This window comes from Agelaius phoeniceus, chromosome 35, assembly GCF_051311805.1.
Source record: "Agelaius phoeniceus isolate bAgePho1 chromosome 35, bAgePho1.hap1, whole genome shotgun sequence".
NCBI lineage: Eukaryota > Metazoa > Chordata > Aves > Passeriformes > Icteridae > Agelaius > Agelaius phoeniceus.
The window spans coordinates 1,401,352-1,421,588 of NC_135299.1; the positions used below are offsets into that span (position 1 = coordinate 1,401,352).

Consider the following 20,237-nt stretch of genomic DNA (forward strand, 5'->3'; position numbering starts at 1 on the left):
TTCAGCCACGGGAGGGGGGGTTTGAGGGGGGGTCTGCATGTTGGGACCCCCGGGTGGGGTGGGGGCACCGAGCCCTGCCCAGGGAAGGGATGGAGGGGAGGGTGGGGGGTTTGTTAATAAAAACATTTATTTTGCATTTTTTTGTTGTTGTTTGTACAGAAGTGCCCGAGAGCTGCGAGGAGCCGGGGTGGGTTCCGGGGTGGGTGGGTGGGTGGGTGGGGGGGGGTCCCAGCTCTGGCTCCCGGGGGCTTCAGGCAGGGTTGGGGGGCATTGGGGGGGTCACACAAACACGGGGGGCACGGCCAGGGGAGCAGTGAGGAGTGTATCGAGTCCCTGCGGGGGGGCCCGGACACGGGGCTGCACTGAACCCCTCTCGGGGGCTGCAGGGGGGCAGGGGGGGTGGGACCCCCTCCCCAAAACCCTGCCAGGACCCCCCCACCCAGCCCAGCAGTGTGGAGAGCCCGGGGGGCCCCCAATGTGAGGAGCCCGGGGGGGGCTCCCAGTGTGCGCAGTGAGAGCTGCTGGGGTGGGGAGGGGGCACTGGAGACCCCCCCAAGCACCAGGGCGGGGTGTGGGGGGCTGGGGGACCCTAGGGTGGATTGGGGGGTCCCGAGGGGGGTTCAGTGGCGGGGGTGGCCGGGCCGGGCCCGGCAGAGCGGCGTTCTTCCCTGGGGGAGCCCCGTCCCCGTCCCTTTTTCAGGCAGATTTGTACCCCACGAGCTGCATCAGGCCCTTGGTGCTCATGGATTTGGGTCTCTCCAGGGGGAATCCCAGAGCTCGGCTCCAGATGAGCTGCGAGAGGACGCCCAGAGCTCGGGAAACGCCGAAGAGAACGGTGTAGTAATTCATCTCCTTCATGCCATAGTACTGCAGGGACAGAGGGGGGTCAGGGAGGGCACACAGGGACCCCCAGGGGACAGACAGAGGGACAGAGGGGACAGACAGAAGGACAGAGGGGACAGGGACAGATGGGCAAGAGAGGGAGAGAGAAACGGGGGAAGGGAGGGAGGGATGGGGAGAGGAATGGGCTGGGAGAGGAAGGGTGGAATAGGGAAAGGGATGGACAGGACAGGGAGAGGGACAGACAGAATGGAGAACAGAGAGAGGGATAGACAGACAGGGAGAGGGACAGACAGAATGGAGAACAGAGAGAGAGGGACACACAGACAGGGAGAGGGACAGGAAGAGGGACAGAGAGACAGGGAGAAGGACAGACAGGAAGGAGAACAGAGAGAGGGACACACAGGGCAAGGGATAGACAGGGAGAGGGACAGAGAGACAGGGACACAGAGGAGAACAGAGAGAGGGGACACACAAGACAGGGAGAGGGACAAACAGACAGGGTGAGGGACAGACAGGAAAGAGAACAGAGAGAGGGACAAACAGACAGGGAGAGGGACACATGGACAAGAGGAAGGACAGACAGAACAAGAAGAGAGATGTGGACATGCAAAGGGATATATGGCCAAGGAAAAGGACAGACTAACAGGAAAAGGGACAGACAGGGAGAGGGACACACAGACAGGGAGAGGGACACATGGACAGGAGGAAAGACAGAACAAGGAGAGGGATGTGGACATGGAAAAGGATACACAGACAGGGAAAAGGACAGACTGACAGGAAAAGGACAGACAGCACAGACACAAGCGAAGCCCCAGAGCAGCCTGGGCTCACCTGCAGCAGGACCCCGCTGTGGGCATCCACGTTGGGCCAGGGGTTCTTGGCCTTGCCCTGCTCCAGGAGCACGTTGGGGACGATCTTGTAGAGCTGAGCCACCAGCTTGAACAGGGGGTCCTTGGGCAGGTGCTTGAGGGCGAACTCCCGCTGGCAGGTGTAGCGCGGGTCCGTCTTCCGCAGCACCGCGTGCCCGTAGCCGGGCACCACCTGTGGGGATGGGGGGGTCAGAGCTGCTCCTGAGCCCTGGCATGGGCCTGGGATGGGCCTTGAGCCCTGGGATGGGGCCTGGAATGGGCCCTGAGATCCTGGGGTGAGCCCTGAGCCCTGGGATGGGTCCTCTGTGCCCTGGGATGGGCCCTGGAATGGCTCCTGGGACCCTGGGATGGGCCTTGAGTCCTGGGATGGGACCTGGGATGGGCCTTGAGTCCTGGGATGGGACCTGGGATGGGCCTTGAGCCCTGGGATGGGGCCTGGGATGGGCCCTGAACCCTGGGATGGGCCCTCTGAGCCCTGGGACGGGGCCTGGGATGGGCCTTGAGCCCTGGGATGGGACCTGGAATGGGCCCTGAGATCCTGGGGTGAGCCCTGAGCCCTGGGATGGGCCCTGGAACAGCCCCTGAGCCCTGGGATGGGGCCTGGGATGGGCCCTGAGATCCTGGGGTGAGCCCTGGGATGGGACCTGGAATGGGCCCTGAACCCTGGGATGGGCCCTCTAAGCCCTGGGATGGGGCCTAGAACAGCCCCTGAGATCCTGGGGTGAGCCCTGAGCCCTGGAACAGCCCCTCTGAGCCCTGGGATGGGCCTGGGATAGGCCTTGAGCCCTGGGATGGGCCCTCTGAGCCCTGGGATGGGGCCTGGGATGGGCCTTGAGCCCTGGGATGGGCCCTGGAATGGGCCTTGAGCCCTGGGATGGGACCTGGAATGGCTCCTGGGACCCTGGGATGGGCCTGGAACAGGCCCTGAGCCCTGGGATGGGACCTGGAATGGCTCCTGAGTCTTGGAATGGGACGTGGAAAAGCCCCTGAACTCTGGGATGGCTCCTCTGAGCCCTGGGATGGGCCCTGAACCCTGGGATGGGACCCGGAATGGCTCCTGAGTCCTGGAACAGGCCCTGAGATGGCTCCTGACCCCCTGGAATGGGCCCTGGAACGGGACCTGGAACAGCCCCTGAGGCCTGGAACAACCCCTGAGCCCTGGAACGGCCCCTGAGCCCCTGGAACGGCCCCTGAGCCCCTGGAACGGCCCCTGAGCCCCTGGAATGGGCCCCTGAGCCCTGGGGTGGCTCCCCTGAGCCCCCCATAACCTCTGGAATGGCCCCCCTGAGCCCCCCTGATCCCCGGGATGCCCCCAGCTCACCCTGCCCGAGTTGAGCGTGTTCCAGATGAAATCCCTCAGCTTCTCGTCAGACACGTCCTTGCCCAGCTCCTTCTGCAGGTCCGTGAGCCACAGCAGCACCTCCTGTGGGCATGAGGGAGTGAGGGCAGGGACAGACGGACAGGGGGACAGGGAGAGGGACAGACAGAGAGCAGGGACAGACAGACAGACAGGAAGCAGGGACATGGACAGAGTGACAGGGAGAGGGACAGACAGACAGAGAGCAAGGACACACAGACAGGGAGCAGGGACACACGGACAGGGAGCAGGGACACACGGACAGGAAAAGGGACATGTGGACAGAGAGCAGGGACACACGGACAGGGAGCAGGACATGGACAGAGTGACAGGGAGAGGGACACATGGACACGGAGCAGAGACACACAGGGAGCAGGGACACACAGGGAGCAGGGACACACGGACAGGGAGCAGGGACACACGGACACGGAGAGGGACAGACAGGGAGCAGGGACACACAGGGAGCACGGACACACGGACAGGGAGCAGGGACACACGGACACGGAGCAGGGACACACGGACACGGAGCAGGGACACACAGACACGGAGCACGGACACACAGGGAGCAGGGACACACGGACAGGGAGCAGGGACACACGGACACGGAGCAGGGACACACGGACAGGGAGCAGGGACACACGGACAGCGAGCAGGGACACACAGACACGGAGCAGGGACACACAGGGAGCAGGGACACACGGACACGGAGCAGGGACACACGGACAGCAAGCAGGGACACACAGACACGGAGCAGGGCCCACCTGGTTGGCCAGGCCATGCAGGGGCCCGGCCAGGCCGTTCATGGCGGCAGCGAAGGCCAGGTAGGGGTCGGAGAGGGCGCTGCCCACCAGGTGGCTCGTGTGGGCACTGACGTTCCCTCCCTCGTGGTCACTGCGGGGGGACAGCCCCGTCAGGACCCCCCAGACCCCACAAACAGCTCCCACAGCGCTCTGGGGGCTGGGGGGGACGGTGATGCCAGCCTGGTTCAACCCCAGCCCTGCCTGCTCCTGGGGACACCCACAGAGCCCCCTCCCCTATAGGGCACAGCCCCTACAGAGCCCCCTCCCCTATAGGGCAGAGCCCCACAGAGCCCCCTCCCCTATAGGGCACAGCCCCCACAGAGCCCCCTCCCCTATAGGGCAGAGCACAGAGCCCCCTCCCCTATAGGGCAGAGCCCCACAGAACCCCCTCCCCTATAGGGCACAGCCCCACAGAGCCCCCTCCCCTATAGGGCACAGCCCCTACAGAGCCCCCTCCCCTATAGGGCAGAGCCCCCACAGAGCCCCCTCCCCTATAGGGCACAGCCCCTACAGAGCCCCCTCCCCTATAAGGCACAGCCCAGACCCCTACAGGGACCCCTCCCCTATAGGGCAGAGCACAGAGCCCCCTCCCCTATAGGGCAGAGCCCCACAGAGCCCCCTCCCCTATAGGGCACAGCCCCACAGAGCCCCCTCCCCTATAGGGCACAGCCCCTACAGAGCCCCCTCCCCTATAGGGCAGAGCCCCCACAGAGCCCCCTCCCCTATAGGGCACAGCCCCTACAGAGCCCCCTCCCCTATAGGGCACAGCCCCTACAGAGCCCCCTCCCCTATAAGGCACAGCCCAGACCCCTACAGGGACCCCTCCCCTATAGGGCAGAGCACAGAGCCCCACAGAGACCCCTCCCCTATAAAGAACAGCCCAGAGCCTCTCCAGGGCCCCCTCCCCTATAAAGAACAGCCCAGAGCCCCTCCAGAGCCCCCTCCCCTAAAAAGGCACAGCCCCTCCAGGGCCCCCTCCCCTGCTGACACCCCCAGAGCACACCCCAGGCCCATCCCCAGCCCTGCTGCTCATGCTCAGCTGCCCCTACCTGTGGATGGTGAGGTAGAGCCTCATGAGCTCGATGAACTGGGGGTCGGTGTAGCCCAGCATGTTGGTGAAGTTGTGGGACCAGTCCAGGTTGGGGTCGATGGCCCCGATGCCGCTGCCCTCCCGGTAAAGGTTCCGGTAAATCTTGGCGGCCACGCAGGGCAGCTTGGCGATCAGATCCATGGCGTCCTCGTACACAAACTGCCACCAGCAGGGTCAGGACGTGCTCCCCTGATGCCCCCCAGCACCCAAATCCACCCCAAAAATCAGCAGCTCCCCCGTGCTGTGTGTGTAGCCTGTCTCAGTTATCCTGGTTCCTTCCCAAGCTCTACCCCCTGACCCTGACCATGAATTTCAGCTTCTCTGACCAATTTTCGAGCCCATCCCTCCTAGGAATCCCACTAATCCTCACCTCAGTAACATTCCCAGCTCTCCTACTACCATCCCTAGGCAATCCATGAATTACAAACCCTCCAGCTATGGTTTGTCAACCTAGTTACAAAACAACTAACAAAGCCCCTAGAGACAAAAAAGGGGACAAATGATTGGTGTGCCAATCTCCTCTCCTTTCCCCTTCCCTCGCTGTCTGTCAATCTTGGCACTCCAGAAGAATTGGGGTTTGTAGGATTAGGGGGCTGTGGGATTGAGGAGCTGCAGGACTGGGGGCTGTGGGATTGAGGGGCTGCAGGGTTGGGGGGACTGAAGAATTGGGGTTTGTAGGATTAGGGGGCTGTGGCATTGAGGAGCTGAAGAATTGGGGTTTGTAGGATTAGGAGGCTGTGGCATTGAGGAGCTGAAGAATTGGGGTTTGTAGGATTAGGAGGCTGTGGCATTGGCAAAGTTCAGAAAATGCTTCTCAGCCCTGGAGGACATTGGGCCATCCAGGTGTCCTTTGTCCCTCCTCTCCTGTACCTGGTTGGTGGCTCCCTACCCCTTCCCTGCCCCTTTCCCTGGGGTTAAAAGGAGCAGCAACCACGGGCTCAGGGAGTTCTGTGGGAGCTGTTGCTGCATTCAGAGGCCAGAATAAAGCTCTGGATCCAAACCCTCCAGCAGAACCGACTCCTTTCCTTCACCATCACCTTAAAGCTTCTCCACCAGAGCTAAACCTGAGCTCCTGCATGCCTGGACTTGTCCCAAGTGCCCAGCTGCAATATCCAGCCAACCAAAAGTGTCTCTGGGGTGATCCAGCTGGCCAGAAGTGTCTCTGGGGTGAAAACACCACAGATCCAGCTGGCCAAAAGTGTCTTTGGGGTGATCCAGATGGCCAAAAGTGTCTCTGGGGTGAAAACACCACAGATCCAGCTGGCCAAAAGTGTCTTTGGGGTATCCAGATAAACAAAAGTATCTCTGGGGTGGAAGACCACACATCCACCTGGCCAAAAATGTTTCTGGGGTGGAAACATCACACATCCAGCCAGCCAAAGTGTCTTTGAGGTGAAACACCACAGATCCAGCTACCCAAAGGTGTCTCTGGGGTGAAAACACCACACGCCCAGCTGGCCAAAAGTGGGGTGAAAACACCACAGATCCAGCTACCCAAAGGTGTCTCTGGGGTGAAAACACCACACGCCCAGCTACCCAAAAGTGTCTCTGAGGTGAAACCACCCCAGCGGCCGCCTTTGGCCAAGCAGCAAGGGCCAGACGAGCCCTCCAACAATTACCTCAATGATTAATTCAATCATAAACCAAATAACACTGGCAGAAATGACCGTACCTCCCAGTACTTGGCTCGGTGGATGCCCTCGGCGTAGGCGCGGGCGAATTTGCTCTCGCTGTTGAGGGCGGTGACGGCGGCGCTCAGCTGGGACATGGGGTGCAGGTTGTTGGGGAAGTTGTCCAGCATGGTCACCACGTGCGAGGGCAGAGCCGCGCGCTTGGCCCACTCCCGGGACAGCCAGGTCACCTACGGGGGACACCGGGGCTGAGACGTGGGGCTGGCGGCTGGCAGAGCCCACCCAGCTGCTTGCCAGAGCCGTCCTGGGGCTGGGGGCTCTCAATCAGACCCCTCTCATCCAATTGCCAGCCCCCTCCTCAGCCATTTCCCAGGCCCTCCTGGGTTTGGGGGCTCTCAGACCCTCTCTCAGCTATTTTCCAGCTCCTTCCTGGGTCTGGGGTCTCTCAGACACCCCTCATCCAATTGCCAGCCCCCTCCTCAGCCATTTCCCAGCTCCTTCCTGGGTCTGGAGGCTCTCAGACCCCCCTCAGGTGTTTCCCAACCCCCTCCTCAGCCATTTCCCAGCCTCTCCTGGGTCTGGGGGCTGGCAGAGCCCACCCAGCTGCTTGCCAGAGCCGTCCTGGGGCTGGGGGCTCTTCAGACCCCCCTCATCCAATTGTCAGCCCCCTCCTCAGCCATTTCCCAGCCCCTCCTGGGTCTGGGGGCTGTCAGACCCCCCTCATCCAATTGTCAGCCCCCTCCTGGGGCTGGGGGCTCTCAGACGCCCCTCATCCAATTGCCAGCCCCTCCTGGGTCTGGCGGCTGTCAGAGCCCCCTCATCCAATTGCCAGCCCCCTCCTGGGTCTGGGGGCTCTCAGACACCCCTCATCCAATTGTCAGCCCCCTCCTCAGCCATTTCCCAGCTCCTTCCTGGGTTTGGGGGCTCTCAGACCCTCTCTCAACTATTTTCCAGCTCCTTCCTGGGGCTGGGGGCTGTCAGAGCCCCCTCATCCAATTGTCAGCCTCCTCCTGGGTCTGGGGGCTCTCAGACCCCCCTCAGGTGTTTCTCAGCCTCTCCTGGGTCTGGGGGCTATCAGGACCCCCCCAGCCATTTCCCAGCCCCTCCTGGGTCTGAGGGCTCTCAATCAGACCCCGCTCAGGTGTTTCTCAGCCCCTCCTGGGTCTGGGGGCTCCCAAACCCTCTCTCAGCTGTTTCCCAGCCCCCTCCTGGGTCTGAGGGCTCTCAGACCCCCCTCAGGTGTTTCTCAGCCTCTCCTGGGTCTGGGGGCTTCCAGATCCCCCCCCCTCAGCTCTTTTCCAGCTCCTTCCTGGGTCTGGGGGCTCTTAGACCCCCCTCATCCAATTGCCAGCCCCCTCCTGGGTCTGGGGGCTGCAAGACCCCTCTCTCAGCTATTTTCCAGCTCCTTCCTGGGTCTGGGGTCTCTCAGACGCCCCTCAGCTTTTTGCCAGCCCCTCCTGGGTCTGGAGGCTCTCAGACCCCCCTCAGGTGTTTCTCAGCCTCTTCTGGGTCTGGGGGCTCTCAGACCCCCCTCAGCTGTTTGCCAGACCCCCCTCATCCAATTGCCAGCCTCCTCCTGGGGCTGGGGGCTCTCAGACCCCCCTCAGCTTTTTGCCAGCCCCTTCCTCAGCCATTTCCCAGCCCCTCCTGGGTCTGGGGGCTGTCAGACCCCCCTCAGCTGTTTCTCAGCCCCTCCTGGGTCTGGGGGCTCTCAGACCCCTCCCCAGCCATTTCCCAGCCCCTCCAGAGTCTGGGGGCTCCCAAACCCTCTCTCGGCCATTTCTCAGCCCCTCCTGGGTCTGGGGGCTCTCAGATCCTCTCTCAGCTGTTTCCCAGCCCCCTCCTGGGTCTGGGGGCTCCCAGACCCCTCCCCAGCCGTTTCCCAGCCCCCTCCCAGCAGTACCTGCTCCTGGGTTGGGATTTCTCCGGTCACCAGCAGCCAGAAGAGCCCCTCGGGCAGCGGCTCCTCTCCCCCCGCGGCTTTGGGCAGCTTCTTCTGGCACTCGGGAATGCTGTAGCCACGGAAACGGATCCCCTGCGGGCCGGAGAGTCAAGGGGATGGTGGGATGGGCTGGGAATGGGGTGGGAATGAACTGGGACAGTGTGGGATGGGCTGGGAATGGGCTGGGAATGGGGTGGGGTAGGATGGGATGAGGTAGGATGGGCTGGCAATGGGCTGAGAATGGGTGGGACGGGGTGGAAATGGGCTGGGATGAACTGGGACAGGGTGGGATGGAATGGGAATGGGCGGGGAATGGGTAAGAAGGACTGGGACAGAGTGGAACAAGGTAGGAATGGGCTGGTAATGGGGTGGGAATGGGGTGGGCTGGCAATGGGCTGGGAATGGGGTGAGAATGGGTGGGACAGGGTGGGAATGGGCTGGGATGAACTGGGATAGGGTGGGAATGGACTGGGACAGGGTGGGAATGGGGTTGGAACAGGGTGGGATGGGCAGGGAATGGGTGGGATGGGCTGGGAATAGGCTGGGAATGGGGTAAGAATGGGTGGGATGGGGTGGGAATGGGCTGGGATGAACTGGGAAAGGGTGGGAATGGACTAGGACAGGGTGGGACGGGCTGGGAATGGACTGGGACAGGGTGGGATCGACTGGGAATGTGTGGGATGGGCTGGGAATGGGCTGGGATGAGGTGGGAAGGGCTGGGAATGGGGTTGGGATGAGGTGGGACGGGGTGGAAATTGGTGGGATGGACTGGAATGGGGTGGAAATGGGTGGGACAGGGTGGGATGAGGTGGGAAAGGCTGGGAATGGGCTGGGAATGGGGTAGGGACAGGGTGGGAATGGCTGGGATGGGCTGGGGACAGGGTGGGAGTGGATGGGATGGGCAGGGAATGGCTGGGAATAGGGTAAGGACAGGGTGGGAATGGAGTGGGGAAAGGGTGGGAAGGGGTGGGACCAGCTGGGAACGGAACAGGGTGGGATGGGCTGGGAATGAGTGGGGACAGGGTGGGACAGGGACAGGGTGGGATGGGCTGGGACAGGGACAGGGTGGGAACAGGGCCCTACCTCGTCAGGATCCAGCACCGAGGTCTCGTAGATCAGCCCTTTCATGCCCCTCATGCCGCCGTACACCTGGAAGGGGCCGGGAGCTCGCGGTGAGGGGGGTGAGGGCCAGTGCCCAGTGTCCCCTCGGTGTCCCCATTGTGTCCCCATTGTGTCCCCAGTGTCCCCACACTCACCATGTCCACGGTGATCTGGCCGATGGCCGTGCTGCCGTGCTGCTGCCGGAAGCTCTTGATCTTGGCCTGCTCCTTGGGGATCATGGTGGCCAAAACGTCCTTGAGGTTCTGGGGACGAGGGACAGGGGTGTGAGAGGGGGGGCTGAGCACAGCACAGGGGGTGACAGAAGAAAAGGGACAAGGAGAAGGTGTGGCAATGGAGAGGGTGACAGGAGAGGGGTGACAGGAGATGTGGGGCAGGAGAGGGAGTGACAGGAGAGGAGTGATGGGAAAGGGGGGGACAAAAGAGATGGGGACAGGAAAAGGGGTGACAGGAGAGGGGAGAGAAAAGAGGGAGCCAAAGGAAAGGGGGGGACAGGAAAAGGGGCAATAGAATAGGGGGGTTCCCATGGGGAGAGGGGACAGGAATGGGGGTGACAGGAGAGAGGGTGATTGGAGAGGGTCCCCCTCTTGAAGAGGGGTGATAAGAGAAGGGGCCACAGGAAAGGGGGTGATAGGAAAGGGGGTGACAGGAAAAGGGAACTCCCATTGGAGAAGAGTGACAGGAGAGGGGATCACGGCAGAGGGGGTGACAAGAAAGATGGGGACAGGAGAGAGGATGACAGATGGCCTCCACTTGGAGAGGGGTGAGAGGAGGCCAAAGGAAAGGGGGTGACAGGAAAGGGGATAGGGTCCCCCTCTAAGAAGAGTGAGAGGAGAGAGGGCCAAAGGAAAGGGGATGACAGGAAAGGGGGTGACAGGAAAAGGGAACTCCCACTGGAGAAAAGCAACAGGAGAGGGGGATCAAGGCAGAGGAGGTGACAAGAAAGATGGGGACAAGAAAGAGGATGACAAATGGCCTCCCCTTGGAGAGGGGTCTCAGGAGAGGCAGCCACAGGGAAGAGGCATCAGGAGAAGGGAACAGTGCCAGGGTGGGGGTGACAGCAGAGGAACCCCCCTTACCGTGGCGGCGCTGGCGTGGCGAGCAGCAAAGAGGACACACGGTGCATTCTGTGGGACAAGGGACACAGAGACCCCCCTGTCACCAGGGCAGAGCCTCTTGTTGGGGTGGGGGCAGCCAGGTGAGCACCCCCATCCCAGGTGAGACCTCGGTTCCCAAGGACGCCAGAGCCTCGCCCACGCGGGTGGGGATCAAAGCCGGCATCAAAGCCGGGATCAGCCGAGCCGGGATCAAAGCCGGGATCGGCCGGGGCGGCCCCGCGCTGCCCTCGGGAGCCGGAGCTGGCACGGGGACCGCGGGTTCTCCTTCCTGGAGCCGCGCCCGGCCAGGAACGGCCGCGGTTTTCCTGAGCCGGGGAATCCGAACTTTGTTCCTCGCCCACGCGTGGGAACCGCGGGGACTCCCCGGGAACACAGCCCGGCCTTGGCAGCGCCCGCACCGGGGACGCACCGGGGACGCACCGGGGGACACCAGGGCCGCCACCCACGGGGACACCGGCGATCCCCCGGGGCCCGGAGCTGCGGCAGCGCCTGCGGCAGAGCCAGAACATGACTCGGTTTTTCCGCTGGCTGCCGGGAGGACGCGGGGGGGGCCGCTCTGCAGATCCCCCCCCAAAGTGTCCCCCGGTTCCCCGGGAACCCCCGGTCCGGTCAGGGGGTCCCCGGTGGGGCGGGTGTGGCCGTGGCCGGTGGCGAGGCCGTGTCCCCCCTGCAACAGGCGGCACCGGGAAGGGAAAATGCCGGCGGAACAATGGAGGCGGCAGCGGGGAGCCCAAGGTCAAGGCGGCCGCTGTCGCCGCCGTGTCACCCCCGTGTCACCCCCGGTGTCACCCCCGTTTTGGGGGTCCCCACGGCTCGTCCCGGCTGTCACCGAGTGCCACCGGCTCAAGGTCACACGTGTTGGCGGTGACACCGGGCACCGGCCGGGGGGAGCGCGGGGCACAGGGGGACCCTCCCGGGGGGTTCCCGTTGTGCCCGGGGGTGCGGAGGCTCCGCGGTTCGGGGCTGCGGGGTAAGGACGAGGGGAGGAAGAGGAGGAGGAGGAGGAGGGTCGGGATCACGGCTCAAAGCGGGGGGGCGGCTCCGGTCCGCTCGGTTTGACGGGGGAGCAGGGCCAAGTGGGGCATCGGGAATATCCCAAAATATCGCCCGGTCGATAAAGACACCGCAGCGCCCGTTACGAAACGCCGGGGCCGCGGCCAAGGCAAACACACCGGAGGGGCCGGGGCTGTTCCTCCGGCCCGGTACCGGCACATGGGGGTCCCCTCGCTGTGACCCCGGTGTCCTCTACGGCACCGAGACGCTGGGGAAGGGCGGTGGCGGCGGGGACCGTCCCCGCCTCTACCCCCCCTACTGCCGGTGCCACCGGGTGCGGGATCCCGGGGCCGGTGCGGGGCTCCCGGAACGCCCCACACCCAGCGCTGCACAACAAGGGGAAGCGGCAGGACCGGATCCCCAAGCGGAGCTGCCCCGGGGCGGGGGCCCCCGCTCGGGGCTGAGGCAGCAGCGGAGCTCCCCGGGCGTGGACCGGGCCTGGAGCCCCCCGAGCCACTCCCGGTGCCCCCGGCTCTGAGAAGCGCCCGGCGCCGGTTCCCACCACGTGCTGCCGCTGCGGCCCCGCGCCCACCCCGGTCCCGATCCCTATCCCGGTTCCGATCGCGGTCACCCCGGTCCCATCCCCCCTCCTCCGCCGCCACCGCGCGGCCCCTTTAAGGCAGCGCCCCCCGCGTCGCCCCTTTAAGAACCGGACCCCCCCGCTCTCCCTTCCCCCCGCGGCGTCGCCCCTTTAAGGCGCGGCGCGGCGAGGCCGGGCCGGGCGCGCTCACCTTGGGGCCGCGGAGGCGCGCGGCCGCCCGGCTGCCGGCGGCGAGGAGCGTCATGGCGGTACCGGGACGGGACAGGCCGGGGCTGAACGGGGCCGGGACCGGGAGCGGGGCCGGGACCGGGAGCGGGGCGGGAGCGGGGCCGGAGCGGCGGCGGCCGGGGGTCCTCAACGTGAGGGCGGGACGGAGCGCGGCGCGGGTTATTAGCATAACCGCGCCCCCTGCCGGGGCAGAGCCGTTTGCTATTGGTCAAGCGGCGCGCCGTGGGGCGGGGCTACGCTAATGAAGTGGCGGGGGGCGCAAGCTATAGGTGGCCGCCGCATTCGCCTGATCAGGACCAGGGGTGGGGTGAGGGGGTGCCCGCCCCGTCTCGTGACGTCACCGGCCGCAGTGCGTGACGTCACGGCCCGGTGTCATCCCCGCGGCCGCGCCGATGTCCCGGTGGGGTTCGGCTGCAGGGGCGGGGGGCTGCCCCGTGACGTCACCAGGCGCTCGGCGGGGCGGTATGAGGTCACCAGAGCCCGTGACGTCATCCTGTAGGTGGCCACAGTGGCTTGAGGTGATAGGATGTGGCATGAGGCTCAGCGGTGACGTCAGGGAGTGGCATGTCACCATGGCCGCTGAGGCCAGGACATTGTCCTGCTGGCCCGGGTGACACAATGGAGTGACATGGGGTGACACGGGGTAACGTGTGCCAGCAGAGGGGCAGAGCCCTCCTGCTGCTGCTGTCCCCTGGCCAGGTGACATGAGGTGACACAGGGCACGGCAGAGAGGCCAGAACCTTCTCAGCGACAGAGTGGGATGACAGCGGGTGGCAGCTGAGAGGCAGAACCACCATGGTGGATGGCATGAGGTGACAGAGGGTGACACAGGGTGACCAGGCATGGCCGAGGGGCTGTCACCCCATGGGTGACTTAGGGTGACACAGAGCCACCCATGAAGGGGACAATGTGGGGACACTGCTGTCCCCACCCCACCCACACACGCACCACACCAGAGCTGCCCACGGCCCCTTTATTGCCTGCAAAACAGAGGGGGGTCCCCAAGCCCCCCACCCCGAGCCCCGCTGTGTCCCCATGTCCCCTGGCAGCGGGGCAGGAATGTCCCTGAAATGTCCCCTCAGGAGCGAGGAGGTGGTCCCGGCCCCGTGGCCGTCCCGGTGGCCCCGGATGGGGAATAAATAGGACGGGAGCTCTGCATGGGGTGAGGCAGCCGGGGAGGTCCTGGAGATCTGTCTGTCCTGGGGACGTCCCAGTGGGTCCCAAGGATGTCTCAGTGGGTTCTGGGGACATCCCAGTGGGTCCCAAGGATGTCCCGGTGGGTCCTAAGGAGATCCCGGTGGGTCCTGGGGACGTCCTGGTGGGTCCTGGGGACATCCTGGTGGGTTCTGGGGACGTCCCAGTGGGTCCCAAGGATGTCCCGGTGGGTCTCAAGGAGATCCTGGTGGGTCCTGGGGACATCCTTGGGGACATCCCGAGGGTGGGTCCCGGCGCCGTCCCGGTCCCCGCTCCCGAGGCGGTCACAGCTCGTCGTGTGGGATGTGCAGTGCGTGGTCACACAGGTCTGTGGGGACAACGGGGGACAACGGGGCTGTGCGGGAGCCCAATGGAATTTTTGGGGTCTGCTGGAGTCCCCATGGGACTGTGACAGAACTGTGGGACCTTCCAGAGCCAGACCCCTGTGGGATTCCCATGACATTGTTGGAGCCCCATGGGACCCTCAGGATGCACCAGACCCCCAGGACAAGGCAGCCCTGTGGGACCCTCTGTGCTGGAACCCTGTGGGACCCCCAGGATGTGTCAGAGCCTCATGGGACCTTCTGGATGCACCAGACCCCCAGCCCTGTGGGACCCCTGGGTCACATCAAAGCTTTGTGGGACCCTCAGGATGCCCCAGACACCCAGGAGACAGCAGCCCTGTGGGACCCTTGGGTCACATCAGACCCCTGTGGGACCCTCAGGATGCACCAGACCCCCAGGAGACCCCCAGGACATGGCAGCCCTGTGGGACCCTCAATGCTGGAGCCCTGTGGGACCCCCAGGACCCATCAGAGCCCTGTGGGACCCTCAAGATGCAGAGATCCCACAAGACCCTCAGGGGGACATCAGAGCCCTGTGGGACTGTGCTGCCCTGTCCCCTCCCAGGACCGGTCCCTGCTGTGACCCAAGCTGGCACCAGTGGCATTTCCCTGCCTTTGTCCTGTGGTTAGTGACAAATGTGGCTGTCTGGACACAGCCACAGCCTGGCCTGTCCCTGCTCTGTCCCCCACACTGCAGGAGGAGCCCCAGGAGCAGCTGTGGAGACCCTGAAGATCCCCTGGGGCAGAGCATTGCCCTGAAGGCTGTGCCAGCTGCAAAGGGACCTGCCAGGGCCCCGTCCAGGACTGCCCAAAGGTCACAGCGTGCCCTGACCTGGCTGTTTGTGAGCTGGAAATAGCCCCAGGATGGGACAGGGCCATTGGATGCGCCAGGAGAGGCTACAGAGTCAGCACAGCAGCTGCCCTGGCTCGGCCCCAGCATCCCAAAACAACCCCAGGGCCACCAGGGTCCCGGCACTGCAGTGGGGTGCTGGGATTTGGGGAAGAATTTGAAACTCCTCCCTGCCATGGGCTGGCAGAAAATCCCATCCCAGAACTGACAGAGCAGCCATGACCTCCAGGAACAGAGGGAGAGACCCCCAGGGACAGCAGGAGAGACTCCCAGAACAGCAGGAGAGACCCCCAGGAACAGCAGGAGAGACCCCCAGGAACAGCCCCAGCTCTGGGCCTGGTATCTCCTCCTATCCCAGCACTGATGAAGCAGGAGGGACCCCCAGAACAGCAGCAAAGACCCCCAGGAACAGCAGGAGAGACCCCAGGAACAGCAGGAGAGACCCCCTGGGACAGCCCCAGCTCTGGGCCCAGCATCTTCTCCCATCCCAGCAGTGATGGAACAGAAGAGTCCCCCCAGAACATCAGGAGGGACCCCCAGAAGAGCAGCCTCAGCTCTGGGCCCGGTGTCACCTCCCACCCCAGCAGTGATGGAGCAGGAGAGACCCCTGGAAGTGTGGGAGAGAGCCCCTGGAAGAGCAGCAAAGACTCCCAGGAACAGCCCCAGCTCTGAGCTGGCATCTCAGCTCAGCTCAGCTCAGCTCATCCCAGCCCCAGGAGCAGCAGCAGAGCCCCCCAGGCCCCCATCTCACCCGTCCTCTTGCTGCAGAGCCGGTCCTTGACATTGTCAGCCTCGTGTGACAGAAACTCGATCAGCTCGTCCTCGTACTCCTCAGCGATGCTCTCGCACTGCAACGGTGACACCGGTGACACCGCCAGCCCACGGGAGCCCCTGTTCTCCCTTTGCCCATTTCCCACCCTGTCCTCACTGTCCCATCCCGTCCCCATGTCCCTGTCCTCCCTTTCCCTCATCACCCACCTGTCCTGCCCTGTCCCATTCTGTGTCCCCATGTCCCTGTCCTCCCTTTTCCCCCGCTTCCCACCCTGTCCTGCCCTGCTCCCACTGTCCCATCCTGTCCTCCCTTTTCCCCCGTTTCCCACCTGTCCTGCCCTGTCTCCATGTTCCTATCCTCCCTTTTCCCCATTTCCCATCCTGTTCCCACTGTTCCATCCTGTCCCCACTATCCCATCCTCTCCCCATGTCCCTGTCCTCCCTTTTCCCCCATTTCCCACCTGTCCTGCCCTGTCCCCACTGTCCCATACTGTCCCCATTGTCCCTATCCTCCCTTTCCCCCATTTCCCACCTGTCCTGCCCTGTCCCCACTGTCCCATACTGTCCCCATTGTCCCTATCCTCCCTTTTCCCCATTTCCCATCCTGTTCCCACTGTTCCATCCTGTCCCCACTATCCCATCCTCTCCCCATGTCCCTATCCTCCCTTTTCCCCATTTCCCATCCTGTCCCCATGTCCCTATCCTCCCTTTTCCCATTTCCCATCCTGTCCCCATGTCCCTACCCTCCCTTTTCCCCATTTCCTATCCTGTCCCCACTGTCCCATCCTGTCCCCACTGTCCCATCCTGTCCCCATGTCCCTGTCCTTCCTTTCTCCCCCATTTTTCCCCCATTTTCCCCCCCTGTCCCCTCACACACAGCGAATTTCAGGCTGTTGATGACGTCCCCGTCGAATTTGACCCCGGACAGGTCCATCTTGGTGCCGTCATGGGAGATGACTCTGACGTAGCTCTTGCGCTGCGTGGCCGGGTCCAGCTTCTCCCCGTACTCCTTCATCTTCTCGCACACCCGCTCCAGCAGCTCCGTCAGGTGCGCCTCGGACCGGGCGTACGGCACCTGCGGCCCCGGGGAGGGGACACCGGGAGAGGAACCGGGCAGGGGTCAGCGGGGACACCAGGGGGACACCGGGAGAGGAACCGGGCAGGGGTCAGCGGGGACACCAGGGGGACACCGGGAGAGGAACCGGGCAGGGGTCAGCGGGGACACCAGGGGGACACCGGGAGAGGAACCGGGCAGGGGTCAGCGGGGACACCAGGGGGACACCGGGAGAGAAACCGGGCAGGGGTCAGTGGGGACACCAGGGGGACACCAGGAGAGGAACCGGGCAGGGCTCAGCGGGGACACCAGGGGGACACCGGGAGAGGAACCGGGCAGGGCTCAGCGGGGACACCAGGGGGACACCGGGAGAGGAACCGGGCAGGGGTCAGTGGGGACACCAGGGGGACACCGGGAGAGGAACCGGGCAGGGGTCAGCGGGGACACCAGGGGGACACCGGGAGAGGAACCGGGCAGGGGTCAGCGGGGACACCAGAGGGACACTGGGACAGGCCCTGGGCAGGGGTCAGTGGGGACACCAGGGGGACACCGGGAGAGGAACCAGGCAGGGGTCAGGAGGGACACCAGGGGGACACTGGGACAGGCCCTGGGCAGGGGTCAGCGGGGACACCGGGAGAGGAACCAGGCAGGGGTCAGCAGGGACACCAGGGGGACACCGGGAGAGGAACCGGGCAGGGGTCAGGAGGGACACCAGGGGGACACCAGGAGAGGCAGGGGTCACAGGGACACCAGGGGGACACCGGGAGAGGAACCGGGCAGGGGTCAGTGGGGACACCAGGGGGACACTGGGAGAGGCCCTGGGCAGGGGTCAGTGGGGTCCCTGAGAGCAGCCCCAGGGTGTGGGGATACCGGGAGTGGGGCAGAGGAGACAGGGAAGGACAGGGTGGGAAATGGGGGAAAGGGGGAACAGGATGAAATGGGGAGACAGAGCTGAACAGGGGGACAGGGACAGAGGAGACAGCAAGACAGGACAAGAGGACAGGCCACAGTGGTGGCACAGGGCTTGGGGGTGTCCACTGGGGCCAGCTGGACCCCCAGGGGGACAGGCTGAGGGTCTCCAGCCCATGAAGACCCCTCCCCACACACCTCCCAGGAGTGGCCCTGGAGGTGGGGACACTGAGAGTGGCCTCAGGACACCGGGAGAGGCTCTAGGCTGGGGTCAGTGGGGACAGCGGGAGTGGGGACACCGGGACAGGCCCCAGGAGCAGGGACACCGGGAGGGGCCTCACCTCCACCACGGACTGGCTGCCGTCGGGGTTGATGCGGAACGAGCCCATCTGGATGGTTTTTCTGGGATCCACCTGGGCAATTTCCCACTCCAGCTCATCCACCAGCGCCCGGCAGGCTGTGAGGGGACACGGTGACATGGGACACCTGGCACGCGTGCTCCTGTGGCTGCCCACAGCCAGACTGGTGTGACTGGGATGGGGAGGGGTCTCCATGGGCTGGAGACTCTCAGGCTGTCCCCTTGGAGGTCCAGCTTGTCCCAGTGGACACCCCCAAGCTCTGTGCCACCACCCTGGCCTGTCCCCCCTTTGTCCTGTCTTGCTGTCTCCTCTGCCCCTGTCCCCCTATTCAGCCCTGTCTGCCCATTTCTTCCTGTTCCCCTGTCCTCCCTTTTCTCTCCTTTCTCATCCTGTCCTGCCCTGTCCCATCCTGTCCCGATTATCCCTGTCCTCCCTTTCCCTATTTCCCACCTGCCCTGTCTCCACTGTTGCCCCTGTCCCACACTGTCCCCATGTCCCTGTCCTCCCTTTTACCCTATTTCCCATCCTGTCCTGTCCCATCCCATTCCCCCCATCCTATCCCATCCCATCTGTTCCCCCGTGTCCCCCCCTTGTCCCCCGTGTCCCCCCACACCTCCGCAGTGCAGGTCCTGGCTCCGGCGTGCTCCGGCCGCGGGCAGCAGCGATGCCAAGGCCAGGGCCAGGCCGAGCAGCATCCCCGGGGCTCCGCAGATTCCCGGGACCCCGCAGATTCCCGGGATCCGGTCTCGCATCCTCAGGGCTCCGCAGATTCCCGGGACCCGGTCCCGCATCCTCAGGGCTCCACTGTCACCTGCGGGCACGGGGCAGCTCCAGCGCTGTCACCTGCGGGCTCCGGGTGGCCCCGCTGTCCCCACACCCCATCCCGGGACTCCCGTTCCCTGCAGAGCCCGGCTCTGCTTAGGACTTCATCCACGGTGTTCCCCGTCCCGGTCCGCTCTGAGTCCCGTTAATGCGGCTGGAGCCCACAGGGACCCCTCCCCATAGGGCACAAGCCAGAGCCCCACAGAGACCCCTCCCCATAGGGCAGAGCCCGTACAGAGCCCCCTCCCCATAGGGCAGAGCTCCTACAGAGCCCCGTCCCCTACAGGGCACAGCTCAGAGCCCCTAGAGGGACCCCTCCCCTATAGGGCACAGTCCAGAGCCTCACAGAGCCCCCTCCCCTATAGGGCAGCGCTCAGCCGTCCCACAGAGCCCCCTCCCCTGTGGGGCAGTGCTCAGCCGCCCCACAGAGCCCCCTCCCCTCCGGGATCCCCCACAGCCCCCTATGGAGCCCTTCGCCCCCACAGCCGAACCCATCGCCTTCCCCGAATCCCCCCCATCCCGAGCCCCGGGCCCGGCCGAGCCCCCCCCCCCCCCGTCCTGCGCCCCCCGTACCGGCCGCTCTCCCGTCCCGCTCCCACCGCCCCTCACACCGGACCGGCTGCCCCGGGACTGCCCGCGGCGCCGCCGGTCCCGGCGCGCCCCCCCGACCCGCACCGCCGCGGGTCACGGCGGCTCGGAGCGGGAAGCGGCGGAGCCGGAGCGGGCGGCGGAGCCGGTCGGACCGGTCAGACCAGAAGGGGAGGATCTGAGAGCCGCGGCGGGGCCGTTCCGCGAGCAGGCGGTGCCGAGGGCAGCCCCGGACGGACGCCGAGGGCCCCGCCGTTGCCAGGGCCCGGCCGCGTGGCGCTCGGCCCCGAGTGGGCGGGGCCTGCCGTGACTCCGCCCGCTGGAGCGGTGTGGTCACGCCCCCTCCCGGCTCAGCCGCGACCCGGGGACCGGGACCGGGATCGGGTTGGTCCCGCCGTGCCCCCGCTTTGAGTCCCGGACCGCGTTTGGGTCCTGGTCCTTCCCGCCGTGCCTCCGGTCTGAGCCCCGGACCGAGCCTGAGCCGGGTCCGTCCTGCTGTGCCCCCGGTCCGGTCTCGGTCCGTCCCGCCGTGCCCTCGGTCTGAGCACCGACCCGAACCTTGTCCTTCCTGCCGTGCTCCCGGTGCTGGTCCCGTTCCGAGCCCGGTCCCGGTGATTCCCGCCGTGTCCCCGGTACCAGCCCCGCTCCCTGCTCTGTGCCCGATCCGGGACCTTCCCGGTCCCGGTCCGGTTCCTCCGTGCCGTGCTCCCAACCCCAGCCCCGATCCTTTGTGCCGTGCCCCAGTCCCGGTGCCG

At 65.1% G+C, this 20,237-nt stretch overlaps 2 protein-coding genes across 3 annotated transcripts; both read right to left on the minus strand.

Annotated features, from left to right (window-relative positions):
• Window positions 1-109: 109 nt before the first annotated feature.
• On the minus strand, window positions 110-12,751 carry CS (citrate synthase). Its single transcript, XM_054649239.2, has 11 exons — window positions 12,554-12,751; window positions 10,731-10,778; window positions 9,789-9,896; window positions 9,616-9,681; window positions 8,494-8,625; window positions 6,632-6,820; window positions 4,919-5,118; window positions 3,831-3,960; window positions 3,034-3,135; window positions 1,675-1,884; window positions 110-867 (listed from the first exon to the last, which is right to left on the minus strand). Exons 1-11 carry the CDS (start codon window positions 12,605-12,607, stop codon window positions 697-699), a joined length of 1,410 nt encoding a protein of 469 aa, XP_054505214.1. The 5' UTR covers window positions 12,608-12,751; the 3' UTR covers window positions 110-696.
• A 799-nt stretch (window positions 12,752-13,550) lies between these two features.
• Window positions 13,551-19,118, minus strand: CNPY2 (canopy FGF signaling regulator 2). 2 transcript variants are annotated; one of them, XM_077192688.1, is made up of 6 exons: window positions 18,830-19,112; window positions 18,686-18,772; window positions 18,055-18,170; window positions 16,628-16,825; window positions 15,731-15,827; window positions 13,551-14,113 (listed from the first exon to the last, which is right to left on the minus strand). In XM_077192688.1, the coding sequence occupies exons 1-6, from the start codon at window positions 18,861-18,863 to the stop codon at window positions 14,070-14,072; spliced, it is 576 nt and encodes a 191-aa protein (XP_077048803.1). In that variant the 5' UTR covers window positions 18,864-19,112; the 3' UTR covers window positions 13,551-14,069. The 2 variants fall into 2 exon arrangements, with proteins under 2 accessions (XP_077048803.1, XP_054505238.2); XM_054649263.2 differs by having other exon boundaries at window positions 18,686-19,118.
• Window positions 19,119-20,237: the final 1,119 nt, after the last annotated feature.

Bases quoted from the DNA above. Each gene is read 5' to 3' on its own strand.
- CS (XM_054649239.2), bottom strand. From the start codon at position 12,607: ATGACGCTCCTCGCCGCCGGCAGCCGGGCGGCCGCGCGCCTCCGCGGC. The intron at 3,961-4,918 runs GTAGGGGCAGCT...GTCCCCCCGCAG, and splicing joins CTCTACCTCACCATCCACAG to TGACCACGAGGGAGGGAACG. The intron at 868-1,674 runs GTGAGCCCAGGC...CTGTCCCTGCAG, and splicing joins ACAGCGGGGTCCTGCTGCAG to TACTATGGCATGAAGGAGAT.
- CNPY2 (XM_054649263.2), bottom strand. From the start codon at position 18,863: ATGCGGGACCGGGTCCCGGGAATCTGCGGAGCCCTGAGGATGCGAGAC. The intron at 18,171-18,685 runs GTGTGGGGGGAC...GTCCCCTCACAG, and splicing joins CCAGGACCTGCACTGCGGAG to CCTGCCGGGCGCTGGTGGAT. The intron at 16,826-18,054 runs GTGAGGCCCCTC...CCGGGGCCGCAG, and splicing joins GCAGCCAGTCCGTGGTGGAG to GTGCCGTACGCCCGGTCCGA.